General features: G+C 34.0%; 7 protein-coding genes across 7 annotated transcripts, besides 2 other annotated features; 4 read left to right on the top strand and 3 right to left on the bottom strand.

Moving 5' to 3' along the window:
* Nucleotides 1-1900: part of a mobile genetic element that runs on past the window's edge.
* Nucleotides 278-811, bottom strand: TVAGG3_0416270 (uncharacterized protein; the record flags this gene model as incomplete). The annotated part of the gene is made up of 1 exon (XM_051233277.1): nt 278-811. The coding sequence occupies one exon, from the start codon at nt 809-811 to the stop codon at nt 278-280; it is 534 nt and encodes a 177-aa protein (XP_051103007.1).
* Nucleotides 1901-2132: 232 nt separating the features above from the next.
* On the bottom strand, nt 2133-2929 carry TVAGG3_0416250 (uncharacterized protein; the record flags this gene model as incomplete). Its single annotated transcript, XM_051233276.1, has 1 exon — nt 2133-2929. A coding segment is annotated over one exon (797 nt), but the record flags the coding sequence as incomplete, so codon positions are not given.
* Nucleotides 2930-6699: 3770 nt separating this feature from the next.
* On the bottom strand, nt 6700-8608 carry TVAGG3_0416240 (dynamin family; the record flags this gene model as incomplete). Its single annotated transcript, XM_051233275.1, has 1 exon — nt 6757-8592. The coding sequence occupies one exon, from the start codon at nt 8590-8592 to the stop codon at nt 6757-6759; it is 1836 nt and encodes a 611-aa protein (XP_051103005.1).
* Nucleotides 8609-9289: 681 nt separating this feature from the next.
* Nucleotides 9290-14996: part of a mobile genetic element that runs on past the window's edge.
* On the top strand, nt 10559-11142 carry TVAGG3_0416230 (protein of unknown function, DUF4106 family; the record flags this gene model as incomplete). Its single annotated transcript, XM_051233274.1, has 1 exon — nt 10559-11142. A coding segment is annotated over one exon (584 nt), but the record flags the coding sequence as incomplete, so codon positions are not given.
* Nucleotides 11405-11949, top strand: TVAGG3_0416220 (protein of unknown function, DUF4106 family; the record flags this gene model as incomplete). The annotated part of the gene is made up of 1 exon (XM_051233273.1): nt 11405-11949. A coding segment is annotated over one exon (545 nt), but the record flags the coding sequence as incomplete, so codon positions are not given.
* On the top strand, nt 12611-13522 carry TVAGG3_0416210 (protein of unknown function, DUF4106 family; the record flags this gene model as incomplete). Its single annotated transcript, XM_051233272.1, has 1 exon — nt 12611-13522. A coding segment is annotated over one exon (912 nt), but the record flags the coding sequence as incomplete, so codon positions are not given.
* TVAGG3_0416200 (protein of unknown function, DUF4106 family) lies at nt 14145-14908 on the top strand (the record flags this gene model as incomplete). The annotated part of the gene is made up of 1 exon (XM_051233271.1): nt 14145-14908. A coding segment is annotated over one exon (764 nt), but the record flags the coding sequence as incomplete, so codon positions are not given.

Below are 14996 nucleotides of genomic sequence, written 5' to 3'. Positions count from 1 at the left end.
TTCAACAGGTTCTTTACCGGGTTCAGATAAAATGATTGGGTCTCCATCTTCTTTATTTTGCTCCTCCTCCTTTTTCGGTAAGTCACGAGTTAATAAATTTGGTTGAGTTGCTGACCTTGTTAATTCGGGCTAACATTAACTTTAACATTTTGAATAATTCGTGATTTATCATCATTTACGTTATAACCAACCGTAATCTCTGCTTTTGCGTTAGTGTTCTTTTGACTAGTGAAACGTCTTCTCATTTATAATCGAATAAAAAAATATATTTAAACTTTTATTTTGCTGGAAGTTTTGAATCTATTATTCCCTGTATTTGTTCTTGAAGTTGATTTTTAGCTGGTTCATTGTAATTAATAGACCTAATATATTCATTAATTGCATTCTTATAATCATCTGATTTCTCAAATTTTCTTTTATCTGATTCCTTAACTAAATCATAAGTTAAACCTCGTTGCTGATATAATGGTTTCTTAATTAAATCTTTGAATGCTTGAGATAAAGCACCTGATGCAATTCTTGCTACTATAATTGGTTGGAATTGATGTTTAAGTTCATCTTTAACATTTGCGAAAACTGGATCGAATAAAGCAACTTTAAAGAATTTCTTAGCTGAAATTTCAGGTCTAATATTTGCATATTGACCATCAAACTGGTTAGAATATCGTGGTAATCCATCCGGTCCCTCTTCAATAGCATTTAATTCTTCATTGAAATAAGAATATGGATTATAACGGTATGAATTAATTGGACCATTTTCACCTTCTCCAATGTATTGTTTAACAGCTTTTCCATTTTCATCAAATTGCATAGGATAACGTTCATTATATGCTTTACGTTTAGGATAATCAGTTATAGTTAATTTGTAACCATTTATGACTTTAATATTACCTTGACCATCAGTAACGAAAACTTCATTTATACCATCATGTTTTCCATTTGGACCTGTATGTCTGCTTCGTGTGCTTCCCAATTTGGACCTTGACGTTTGGCATATGCTTGAGCTTCTGGTAATGTTAAAACGTTTCTCATTTGTTTAACATCTTTTTGAAGACCAGCAACAATATGAACTAATTCTTTCATTCCATCAGGAACTTTCATAGTTCTATTATATGCACCCTTTTTGTTTGTTCCTTGTTTTAATGGAACCTGTAGAAGATTTGCTATTTTTGTCATGTTTAATTATAAATAAAAAATAAAATTAATTATAAAAAGTTAATCAATTTAACATCCTTTTTTTAAATATTTTTTTGTTCACCTAATTGCTGATATTGTGTGTAAAGTTCATTAATGCTCATTGGTAAATTCACTTGATAAGCATAACGTTCAACTGTTGACGACTAAACCCACTGAAAATGAAAAGGGTTGATAGATTTGATTTAATGTTGTGCTTAATGCTTTGAAATATTGAACAGCCATAAAGAATGAACACTGAATGTGTCGACATTGAGTTAATAACTGATTAAAATATGATTTCTCATTTGTTATTAGTTTTGATTTCACTGCATCATCTAGAAAAATGAGTGAATGCAAAAATTCTCTATCAAATTTGAATAGAAAGTGTTTCAAATAATTCATCCCGTTGTTTATCAATAATTTTATCATCTAATCCTTGCTTCTTGATTGTATTATATAATTCTTTATACATTAAAAAGTTTTTTAAATAATCTTCTGCTTCTTCTTGTGATAAATAAATAATTGGAATTTTGATTAAATGCTTTAAAGATTCAAATGTATCATCTGAAGGTGAACCTGAACGGTTGATATAAATTAACACATGTGAATAGGGTGAAGTGTTAGCAATAATGATAATTTGTTTTAATATCGTTAATGTTTTACCTTTATTTTGTTTACCAATTGCTGCAGTGATTGAATTTAAGTAACATTCAGAATATGGAATTTTCATTAATTTTTCCTTAGATAGAGCATTTCTATTATCACTCAATGCTTCATTAATCATATCATCTATGTATGTATTATATACTCCTGCTAATTCTTCATAAGGAGTGGATGAATTTAAATCCATTTAATCAAAAATAAATTTATAATTTTAAACATTTCTATTCATCAATATTTCATCATATGAACTTCTATACTGTGGTGGTGTACCTGTTGGATGATATTTCAAACCTTCATCCGGTGTCCATGTCCAATATGTAGTCCTAGTAAACCAAACCTGAGGAGGATTTGTCACCTTTGAACAGTAAGTGTCATTTTCACCCTGAATGATTGGATAAGCTTTCACTTGTACTGTAACTTGTGAGTTGAAAGTTTCTAATCCATCAAAGAATATACCCGCTCCATCACGTTGAACTGGAATAGTGCATAAGAATGAAGTTTGGTCTTTCCATGTTCTAGCTAATGGCGTGCCATCATCTGCATTCAGTGGTCTAGTTAATGAGTCCTCGTATTCTTCTGTGCATTCATTCACTCCATCTAAATCAGAAGCTTGAAGCATACGTGTAAAGAATATGTCACCCACTGTGGTCATCGCTTGATCGGGGAAGTTTCTGGAATCTATAGTGACCTGAAGACCTCGAAGCATTGGATTTTCTAAAACTGTTCTTTGCATTGCATTCTTCGGAAATGCTAACACAACATCTGTAACATTATGAAGAGCGTATGAGAAATCTGAGCTGATACCTTCAGGAGTGATGCAACCTCCATTTAGTGAACGAACGTCAATATGTTGAGCTGGAATCATGAATGGATCTTCCTTACTGAATAAACGTGGTATTGCTTTAACTGATTCTTCAATTAAACCGTATCCTGGTGTAATGCATTTATCCTCTAAAACTTCCATCTTTGTGCATGAAATAATAACGTCATCAACTGTTGCGTCAGCAGATGTAGCGGCTAAGCTTGTAATTAATTTGGCAGGAAGTCCGATTTGTTGGAATTTGCGATCATATTTATAAACATGATTCATAATCTTTTCATAATTTTCATCAGTTATCTTTTCATAAACGTAATTTTGTAAATCAGCAACTCTTAACGGGTCAACCTGACAAAATACTAAAGTATCCCTGAAAACATAATATTTAAGAATGATACACCAAATGATTTAGGATAATCATCGAACGCCTGAAATGCTAACAAATCATTTACCGGAATAATCAATCAAAAGTGACATCAACTTCTTCATTTGCTTTCATGAAAACTTCTGAAGGGTCAATATATTTACCACATACTGAGTTATCATATTTTTGAACATTATTATATAACGAATGAACAAACTTTTTAACTTTCCTTTCTGATTTCGGTTTATATGTTGCAAATGCGAAAGATTCACGGGCGCAATCCATCTGAAGATAACCGGCATCACCTCTTTCGGTTTCTACTTCTAATTGTTTAAAGCTTTGATTTGATGATTTGTAACCAACGAATAAACGCATGCATTTAAAAGCGGCATCACATGTGAAAGCTTTATTTGAAACTAGAGTTGCTTTAAACTTTGCGTTTAATATATGTGTTCACCTAATTGGTTCACATCATGCCGGATTTGTAATTAATGAGTTTGTTTATCATCAAATATGGAGCAATGAGTCATAGCATGAACTTTCAAGTTCTCTATAATAATATCCCCGTCATTCTTTGCGAATATTTCATTTATCTTTCGAATGAATGAAACACATTTCCATTAATCGGTTTAGTGTTTGGCACCAAATAGTTAGTCGTCATTTATTAATAAATAAAAAATCAAAATTAAAAGATGAAAATGAATTTTTAATTTTAATGAAATAATCAACTATGGCTGCAGGTATATTTAAGAAACTGTGGGATAGAGTAAAAAGAGGAGCGAGTAAAGTTTGGGAAACATTGGAAGAAGGGGGCAAATTGGATATTTAAGAATAAAGAAGCAATTAGTGACGTTGCTGAATATCAATAACGCCAAAAGCTGCCCCAATAAGAGAAGTTTTAAATAAAGGAAAAAAGTTTATCAAAGACTACAACCGATACTAAGATAAAAATAATATTTATTTATTTTTCCACTATCTACCTCCTATTTTATTAAGTATTCCTTCAGCAATTCCACCAATTGCGTTACCTGCTTGTGCTCCCATCGCCGGATTACCTGCTTTAGTACCTAATACCCCACCTATGATAGTTCCTGCCGTTTTCGCTACTGGTGCCAAAAAGTTTGCTACAGGTTTAATAATCTTTTTATAAACCCAACCCGCAGCTTTCTTAATTCCATCCCATAATTTTTTAAAGAATCCTGCCGCCATTTCTGATTTAATATTAATTAAAAAAATATATTTCATCACTTATATTCTAATTTTTATTTAATGATAAATGAAACCGATTTTAAAAATAAATGAAACAGAGGAGGAAGAAATAAATGAAAGTGAAAATGTTCAACAAAAAATAAACGTTGTTAAACCAATTACTGAAATAAAAATTTTTTCATCTGTTGAAGAATTTAATGACTATTATGTCAATAATAAAATTATTTGAAGAATTGACAACGTGTAAATTGAATAAAATGTTTAAAGTTGATGGATTCAAAATTTCAAAAATAAAAGGAGTGGTTAGTTTGAAATCTATTCCTCAATCAAGAATCACCTCGTTAATGAAAATAGATGATTTAACAAAAAGAATAGAAGAGATTGAAGAAAGAATGAATCAAATAATTGATTTCATAAATTCAAATAATCATTAGTTTCTTAAAGTTCAATGTTGAACTCATCAAATTCTTCTTCATCATTACCATTACCTTTAGCGAGTTTATTTACTCTTTCAACTTTATCTTTTGATAGTCTTTCGTTTAATTTTTTCTGAAGTTTTTCGTTACCAAGTTCTAAAATTTTACATGGATGATATTTAAACCCGTTAAATTCTTTTTCCTCAGTTTTAATCATTAATCTACAAAGAACTTTAGTGAGGTGGTTTTGTTGTTTAAACCATTTATCCTTAATATTTGTTATAAATTCAATATCCGGAATTAATTCCCAAATTTTTGAATTTTCGATTAATTTACCATCAAATGCAAAAGCAATAGGTTTAATATTAAACTTACCTTTATAAAATAAACTTTGTATGTAATCATCAAAATAAACGTCTACTTGTTTAACCTGTGTGAGAATTGGTGAAAGTTTATCCATTAATTGATTCACAGTCACGAATTTAGAGCTGTTCATTTCATACAAAATAATAAAATAAAATAATAAACATAACTAAGTTTTAATTTTTCGTAAGAAGTTTATTTTTTAAAAATTTTTTTATTTTTTATTTCATTATGGTAGTGAATCTTTTATTCATGAAAATAATTATTTCTAATTTTTTTACTCTCTCGTACATACTAGATTTGAAGAATTCAGAACATTTCCCATAATCTCCTAAATGTTTTCTTATCTTATTGGTTTTCCATTCATTATATGAAACTGTATAAACTTTATCTTTATCTTTACACCTTTCATCACTTCCAATATATTTATATTTCAATTTTGATTTATTGGTTTCATATTCATTAACGTTTAATAATTCACAGTCTTCCTTTTTAAATATGTTTTATGTATTCAGGATTAACAATTTTATAATATTGCTTCCCTTTAAATCTTTGAATATAAACAGGAACACCATCCTCTAAAATTCGATAATCTATTTTATCTGGTTTTACTTGTTGGGTCATTTATGTAAGAATAAAAAAATAAATTATTTTAAAAATAACTTTAATTTTTTTAATGGTTTATAAATCAATATATTTTAATGCATCGTCTATATATAGATGTAACAAAAAAAGTCACAAAACCCATCATATCCTACTACTTCCAATGATTTTTGCATCTTTCAACCCAATATTCATCTTTGCAAGCTTTTCATCCATAATCTTCACGCTTACAACCAAGATAACAATTCTCACTCGAAACATCTCCCTCATTTTGATTTTTGAAAACCAGACATGAAACACATGAAATATGAGCTTAGATAACTCACTTGTCAAGTTCAAATATGAATAAACTTATCGACACTAAACAACAATATATAGCATTTCTAAATTGGGGTGGATCAAATTATCTGATATTTTGAGGGTATTTGTAAATTCTATCGTACTATTTTGTGAGAATTAAAATATTTTAGCCATTGTGACAAAAAAAAGTAGCTGATAATAAAAACGGCTCAAAGGTATTTTATTGTTTTCATGCACATTTTAAAAATTATCATAAGATCAGCATCTGAACCCGTCAGCAATTTTTGAACCCGAAAAATTTGGAAACATTAAACTACTTTTCATATTCATCGCGTCTATTCAATTTGCAATTGCCAGATTTTAATGGAAGCCTCGGAGAGAAAGGTATAGGAAAAATTAAGTATCGTGGGGTTTCATGCCATGTAAAATCTTCTTTTGTTGCCAGTGTCATTAACTCTACATGGTATTTGCCAGTAAATGCCATGTAAAACTCTCAAAAGTGTATTCCCTTATGGCTGATTGAAAACTCACCAACGTCATCTATATATGAGGTCGATGAAAAATTGAGCGTTTTTTAAAAACCGCTGTTTGAGAGGAAAATTGAGAGCCCCGATGTATACTTTTTGACATTGTCAAAATCTTTGAAAGGACCAAAAAAATTTTTAGTGTCAGATAGTTTACAAATGTATACTTTCTGACGAACAGACTCTCAGACAGCGGTTTTTAATTTCTGCACTTTTTTGGCGACATTATACTGGAGCTGGAAAACCTCGAGTTTGTTCCAAAATAACAGGTTTGAAGACCCACTGTATATATATAAAAAAAGAGAAGAAAATTGTTTATTATTAAATACGGAATTTGGAAGCGTTCTGTAAGATATCGTTTGCCTTTCTTAGTGCCACCAAAGTATCCTGGCACTTCTTTCTGTTCTTTGTGATATTGGGGTCCTCGCGCATTATCTCGCTTGCCATTCCAGACGTGAGAATCTTCTTGAGGAGTGTCTCGTTCAGTGTCTTTGAAGAACCCTCTACGAGCATCATGATGACTGCCTTTGGAATGACATCGACAATCTGTGTCTTGACGAGTTCGAAGTACCTTGAAGCGAGCATTACGAGTGTCTTTGTGACATCTTCGGCCATTTCCCTCTCTGTCTTCTTTGTTGGTGCGTTATCTCTGTTCTGACGCTCTGCAATGATGGCTGCACCTCTGAAATCGTGTCTGGCGGTGTTAATGAAGAGTAATTCGTTGTCCATGACATCGTTGACGAACTGTACTGTTGGTTCTACGCATGAGTTCACGAGATCTTCAACGACATTGCGGATTGCGTCCTTCATTTGTGGGTATTTCTCGAGTTCAGGGAATATAACGTTGGCATGGATCTGGAGAATTTCGTTAGCGACAAGAGTAATGGCTTTGAGGGCTGGTGGTCGGAGATTTTCGATCCATCTGCGGATTAATGACTCAAATGCCTGATGAGGAACGAAAAGTGGGGATCTGACACCGGATTGGTTAAGAATGAGGTTGTAGACGTCTTTAAGATCGAGAGTAGACATGGATGGGATCTCGGCGATCATTGTTTCGTACTTATCTTGGAAAATACGGTTAATTCTGGCACCACCACGAAGTTCGTTATCGATCTTGTTGCCAACCTTACCGGCAATAAGGTCTTCGTAGCCCTGAACGTATTTCTGAATAATTGTCATGATAAGCTCGTTTGGATTTAATCCGTCCTTCGCTGGATCGTCACCGTAGCGGAGAAGTTCACGCTCTCTATCTTCGATGAGGGAGGCAACACGGGTTTTGAGAGATGGTAAGGATTTCTTGATATGATCGACAAGAAGTCTGTTGAGAGTATTCGCCAAGACTTTGGTAGTGCATTTTTCGGTCATGTGCTTGTAAACTGGGTGCTTTTCGAAGAATTCAAGCTCTGCTCTCTGTGCATCCTTCATTGGACGATTATTATCGATATCACGCTGAGAACGGTTAACGACAGCGATGTAACCGAGCTTAAGGGGCTTAACCTCACCTCTAAGGATGGCTCCGCAGTCTGTACCTGCGTCCATGAGATCAACTTTTGTTAAGACACCAATTGTACGGTCGCCGGCAGGATCAACTTGAGAGGCGAGAAGTAATGAGTCTGAGTTTGCAAGATCTTGGTTGGCAGGTGTAACAGCAAGGATTAATGAAGAAGGTTTCATTGCGAACTGCATAACCATGCCGTGAATCATCTCTACAACGGATTTGTCTTGGTCAGCAACAGCAACCTTTGTTAAACCTGGAAGATCGACCATTGTAAGATTTGGTACAGAAGAATCGCGAATGCAAAGATTGATTGGTTGGCTCGATACATTTTTATTGCTGCCTGTTGATCTGTCTGTTTCTGCTTGAATTTCTGTTCTGATATCTGAGAAGTTCTTGAATTTCTTGCCCGGCAAATGTAAAAATTCTCCATATTGCTCATCATTTGGACCAACGTGAACAAGCTGAAGTACAAGTGGTCTTCTTGTGACGATGCCTGCACCACGTGGAAGGAAATCACGTCCGACGATTGCTTCTAAAACTGAGGACTTTCCTGAGCTTTGACAACCGACGACAATGATTTGTGGTAGATCAACAAGGTCACCACCAGCAGTGTTGAAAACATTCTGGAGGTCGTTGATCAGAGGAATTACGGCATCCATATCTTAAATTTTTTTTAATCGGTTGTTCTCAATTTATTCTTTTTTTTTAGGCAATGGGATTATAAAATGACATTGCATTTGAAGATATTTGAGTTTAATAAAGTAATAATAAATTAGATGCTTATAATAGTGGATGATGATATAAGCTGTTTTTTGAATTTTAGAAAAAATATCAAATATTTGGTACTAATTATACTTAAATTGTTATTCATGCTTTTGCAGAAGCTGTGTTTGTCTCGTTTGTAGCAAGATTATTTGTAGTTCATAGCTATTTCTGTAATATATTAACGTTTGACTGAATTTATTATCGATGATGAGACAAAATGAGAGATTTAAATGTAAACGCAAGATATGTCATATGTTTTTACAGTATCATTTTAAAAATTTGGACAATACTTTAAAATATGTTGATTTTAATTCTTAAAAAACGATCATGTTAATATGGTTCAATGTTTATTCATTAGATGTAGTTTAATGTGACGAATTCCTAAAACCATTTAGGCTCACATAATAAAAATTATAAGTAATATGAATTAATACACTGATTTGGAGGTAAACAATGGTAGATATGTTAATTCTAAAGGAACTAACAGTGAATTGCATATTGATTTTAAAGATATAGAAATCGATATCAAAATATGAATTACCATAAAATGTTATTTAGCTTTTTGTTAAAATTTCTTGCGTTATTTCCATTAAAAAAAAAAAAAAAAAAAAAAAAAGGTAGTGGGGCTTCCAGGCACTTCGTGCCTTCTAGCCCCGAAGATGTTTAGTATAAATGAAGTTTTTATTCGGAGGGCTTCCAGCCCTAAGAATTTTTCCCAAGACCCAAGAGGAGGACCGAACCCCAGCCGACCAGCCGTTGACTTTTTTGTCATGATTTCATCGTAAATGTTTTGTCAAGACTTCTTCATCGTAAATGTTTTGTCAAGATTTCATCGTAAAGACTTTGTTGAGATTTCTTCGTAAATGTTTTGTCAAGATTTCATCGTAAATGTTTTGTCAAGATTTCATCGTAATGAGCGTAAATGACCCAAAAATATATTTTAGGTGAAGAGGTGAGATTTCACCTGTTTTTTCACCTCATTTTTCACCTCTTGAATTTTCATGAATTTCTTCGTAAAGACTTTGTCAAAACTTCTTCGTAAAGACTTTGTCAAGATTTCTTCGTAAAGACTTTGTCAAAACTTCATCGTAAAGACTTTGTCAAAACTTCATCGTAAAGACTTTGTCAAAACTTCATCGTAAAGACTTTGTCAAAACTTCATCGTAAAGACTTTGTCAAAACTTCATCGTAAAGACTTTGTCAAAACTTCATCGTAAAGACTTTGTCAAGATTTCTTCGTAAAGACTTTGTCAAGATTTCTTCGTAAAGACTTTGTCAAAACTTCATCGTAATGAGCGTAAATCAGACAAAAATATATTTTAGGGTAGAAGGGTATATCTACCCCGTTTTCTACCCTCTTTTCTACCCCATATGTACTTACTGAAAAAGTATGTGTTCCATCTGTCATTTTACTCAGAATTTTACACCAAAAATAATGTTTAGGTGAAGAGGTGAGATTTCACCTGTTTTTTCACCTAATTTTTCACCCTCTTGAATTTTCATGAAATTTACACCAAAAATATACTACTAGGGTCATTTACGAAGAAATCTCAACAAAGTCTTTACGATGAAATCTTGACAAAACATAGACAAGAAAGTTCATGAGAAATTAGATGAAGAAGTTTTGACAAAACATTTACGATGAAATCATGAAAATTCATGAGGTGAAAAAAGAGGTGAAAAAAGAGGTGAAATCTCACCTCTTCACCTAAAATATATTTTTGGTCATTTACGAAGAAATCTCAACAAAGTCTTTACGAAGAAGTCTTGACAAAGTCTTTACGAAGAAGTCACAATAAAGTCTTTACGAAGAAGTCACAATAAACATCTGTCAAAAACCGCTTTTTAACTTCACTTAAAATGCCACGTAAGCTACGTAAGAATATACGTAAGAGGAAGAGAGCATTGAAACATCCAATAGTAAAACTGACACCACAACAACAGTTGCAACAACAAATGCTGAATGACCCCACTATGTTGCAACAAATGTCAAGCAATCCTATGCTTTTAAACCGAGTTGTTGGTGCACAGAGTGGAGGTTTAAGAGCGGCACTTTTAGCGAAAATGGCAGGCTATGGTGGAGCTGCAGACGGAACAGCATATAACCCTCAAAGTCAAATGAATTTGAGTTCACTCAAAAATCAAATAACAGATGTCAAAAAGTCAAACATAGACATACAGAAGCAAATAAGTGAAAACGAAAAGAAACTAGAATATGACAGACACACAAAGAAACTCAATGAGTTAAACGTAGAGAAAAAGAAGAAAGAAGAACAACTGAAAGAACTAAGTACAGAGGAATATGCGAAAAAAGTGTCAGAAAAAGCAGCAGAAGTAGCAAAAATGGAACAAGATGTCATAAATTTGAAAAACCATACTACTCAATATAAAATACTGAAAGATGAAGAGATAAAACAAAAAGCCCTGAAGACATATATGGATAGCGATGAGTATAAAAAGGAAGTTGAAGCAAATGTAAAGGCAGAAAAACTTTTACAGTTGCAAAACCAAACCGTACAGTATGAAAACTTAGCGCAAGAAAGTAAAAATAACGACGCAGCCATGCAAAAGGCAATGAAAAGCGCAGAATATATAAAAGCTAACAATGACTGGTTAGATGCCCAAGCCAACGCTAAAGCAGCCCAACTCATAGGGTCAATAAGGACAAAAATACAAGCGGATGAAGACAGTTCAAATGAAGCTTTAATGAATGCTGACTTTAAGAACGCCTTCGAAGCTCTTCATAGTAAGGTGAAACTAGTGAACGACTTCTCATCTGGAAAGAAACTGAAGTCTGAAGGTTTCGACAAAGAGTTAAAAGAAGTAGCACAAAATATGACGAAAATAACAGATGCAGCAACGAGACAGGCAGTTCAAAGTGCCTATGACGCCGTTAGAGCAACTGTTGTGAAAAGTCAAGAAAAAGAGTTACAACAGACCAAAACAGACCTAGTAAATGCTTTCTTAAGAACGAAAAGTCAGGTAGGACATTACGCTGCAGATGGAACATATGTGCCAGCTGGTGGAACTTATATACCACCAAACCCTCCAAGAGAAGCACCTGCACCAGGACTACCTAGAACATTTACATCGTCACATGGACACAGACACAGGCATGCACCAAAACCAACACAACAACCAACACAACAACCAACACAACAACCAGCACAACAACCAACACAACAACCAGCACAGCAACCAACAGTTCAAAACCCTGCACAACAACAACCACAAACAGAGCAAGGACATAAAAGAAGTAGAGAACAAGGAAACCAAGAATTCTTAAAAATGCTTAAAGAAGAGTGTGGTTTCCCAGATACTGTTGACTTTAGTGACAGATATAAAGAAGCTATTGGAAAGTTCAAGGATGGAAATACTGACCCGAACCTATTTAGCTTTATGGCTCAGCACCAAAACGGATATAATCTCAAACCTGGAAAATACAAGCTCGCTAAGGGATATGATTTAATAGCATATCATCCAAATGACATGGATGAATTTACTCCGAGATATTTGATGTCAGAGCTAAATGACAATTCAACTTTCGTCATGAAACGCGTAAAAAATAGAGACGGAACGAAAGAACAAAAGCTTATGAATGCGGATGACGTAGATAGGGAAATTGTTAAAAACGGTCTCGGAATATATGAAATGCCAGCAGATGAGGTACAAGAAACTCCACAGGAAGAAGTTCAGATACAACCAGACATGGAAGAAATAGTTCAGCAACAACAGCTAGAAGAGCCTGAAGGAAACGAACAAGTCCTTCCTTTGGAAACTAACTTCACAGAACTAGATGAAGATTTGGAACAGCCGAAAAATCTTGACCCTCAACAAGAGTATGCGGAGAATATGGAATATTTCCAAGAGTCTAAAAAAAATTCGGCTGACATAGTAGAAGAATATCGAAAAATGTTTGCCGACATACAAAAGACTCCAACATCAGATGAAAATATCCAGCATAGAATGGAAGAACTGAAAAAAAATGTACACAAATACAACAACCCTTTTTACTTACGAGCATTTAACGTTCAATCTTCGGATGAACTCGGTGAAGATAAAAGGTTAAATTTCAAGAAAACATATAGAAATGAAACATTGTTTAAAGTTCATTCAGAACCTAACCAAGATGGAAACAAACCTACTTTTGTTTCTGCAGACGATGGAACTACAATGAGATGGGGTCATAAAGCTAACCCGGATAGGTGGTTCATAAACTTACAACCACAATTCCAAGAAGTTGTAGACGCAATGGAAGTCAATGGTGAACAAGATATAGCTGGTATTTTAAGCGCGGCTTTAATGCCATTGAAAGATATGAAACATGCAGATATTTTGGACCAGTATGAAATGAACATGGCTGATGGAAATATAACACCTGACGTTCTAGAACATTTATCTCAAAGAACTACACAGAACCATAGAGATGGTATATTTGGTGAAGAGTTTAGAAAGAAAGTTAGGGAGGGAGAAGGAAGAGAACCTATTGTACATGACCTTGCAAACGAAAGTTTACAAAATGTCATAAAAACTTACTTTGCAGACAATGAACCGAGAAGGGATGAATATTTAAGAAAACTCAAATGGACAGTACCAAATGAAATGTTAGTATTGAAAAACATGTTCCTTGACAAAATAAAACCAACTACAGAAATAAATGACGAAAGACTGAAAGATTGGGTAAAAGCTTTCCCATTCACAAAAGATATAGTTGGTAACATGGAAAGAAAACCAGAATGGCTACAAAAACATATATTTGGAAACGAGCATATTCCATATGGACAGGCACTGTTTGAAGAGCTTGAACCGGAAACTCAGGAAAGAGTCATGCAAACAATACGCGAAGACTCAAATACAGACTATGACAAACTCTTTCTAGGATATAGGTTACCTGAGATGGGCGACCAGAGCCAAAAGGCAAAAAGGACATGGGAAATTTGCAACATACTAGATGAACATAATGCAAAGATGCAACAACTTCAAGCAGAGGGCAATGAAGGAAAAAGAAGAGTTAAAAACTCAGTCAGGAAGAAAGTAAAGCTTGGTCCACGTGGGTTCTATTATGACATATAAATCCAACTATTCTATATTTTTACTCATATGAAATGTACGCCGCTCAGAATATAACGCCAACAGTTTGGATGCCATGAATGGAAATGTTTCCGAATGGTATAACGAATGCGACAATGCCATTAGAAGGTCAGAAATAGTTCCTGGAACTTACGAATATACAACTGCTGTTTCATATGGAAACGTAGGTGAGTTTGGAGAAGGTTCTTCAACAACAGTAGATATTGCTTGCGACAGGTTTCATATTATTTCTATTGACAACTCATTCTTATACGTGGAACAAGACATTGAAATAAAACCTTCTGCCAAGTTGTCTGACAAGAAAGGTTGCAATGGAATTTTCTATGTCGGATACCAATATGCTCCAGAAGTTTTCATGGGATATAAGATATATTCTAACTCTGACTTAGTTCAAACAGTAACATGGGCAAACTATGAATGGTTCGCTTTGAGAAACTCAGTACAACCACAAGCTAGAGAACAAACAGACCAGTATGCAACTATTGAGAAAATAAGAAGACTTGACCCTAACGTTCCAGGAGTTTATGTTAACCTTTCTGGTTCAGATGGAACTGCTGCCACTAAATTAAAACTGAAACTTAGAGTTCCTTTGTCATCTTTCCTCATCTTCAGGTTTTTAAGATACTTGCCAAACTGGGCAGGAAAAATTTCTATCGAACTTACTCCAAGCAAAAATAACTTAGTCATTGCACCAACACAAGACCCATTCACTCTTACAGAAGTAGTGGGAACAAATAAAATGTCATTCGCCGACTTTTGCAAAAACAAAGTTGACTTAGACTTTGGTTTCTCAAACCTCAACACTGAAGTAAACTATTATTTCAATGCTGCTGGAGATGCTTGGGACCCAGTTAAGTTCACATGCGAAAAATTTGAATGCAAGAGAATAGAAAGCAGACTTGCAGTCTATATGTTGGACCCAGATATTTCAAATGCTTTAGCTGCCAAATATATTGCAGTTCCACTTATGTTCCCTATACACCAAATATCTGTCAAAGACTTTGCAGGTGAAGTTGGAAACCAAAGTGCTGACCCAGGTGCAAGAACAGATATTGCTTTAACAACTGCAATGAAACATGCAGATACTATGTTTGTACTGTTCAGACGAACTATAAATGACTATTCTTGCTTCTACAACCCTGGTATTAAATACCATATAAACATAGATGGCAAATACTATCCAAGAGAAGAATATTCTACAGTTGAG

This window comes from Trichomonas vaginalis, chromosome V, assembly GCF_026262505.1.
Source record: "Trichomonas vaginalis G3 chromosome V, whole genome shotgun sequence".
Taxonomy (NCBI): Eukaryota; Parabasalia; order Trichomonadida; family Trichomonadidae; genus Trichomonas; species Trichomonas vaginalis.
The sequence above is the reverse complement of the archived record's forward strand: the minus strand, read 5'-3'. Positions and strand labels throughout refer to the sequence as shown.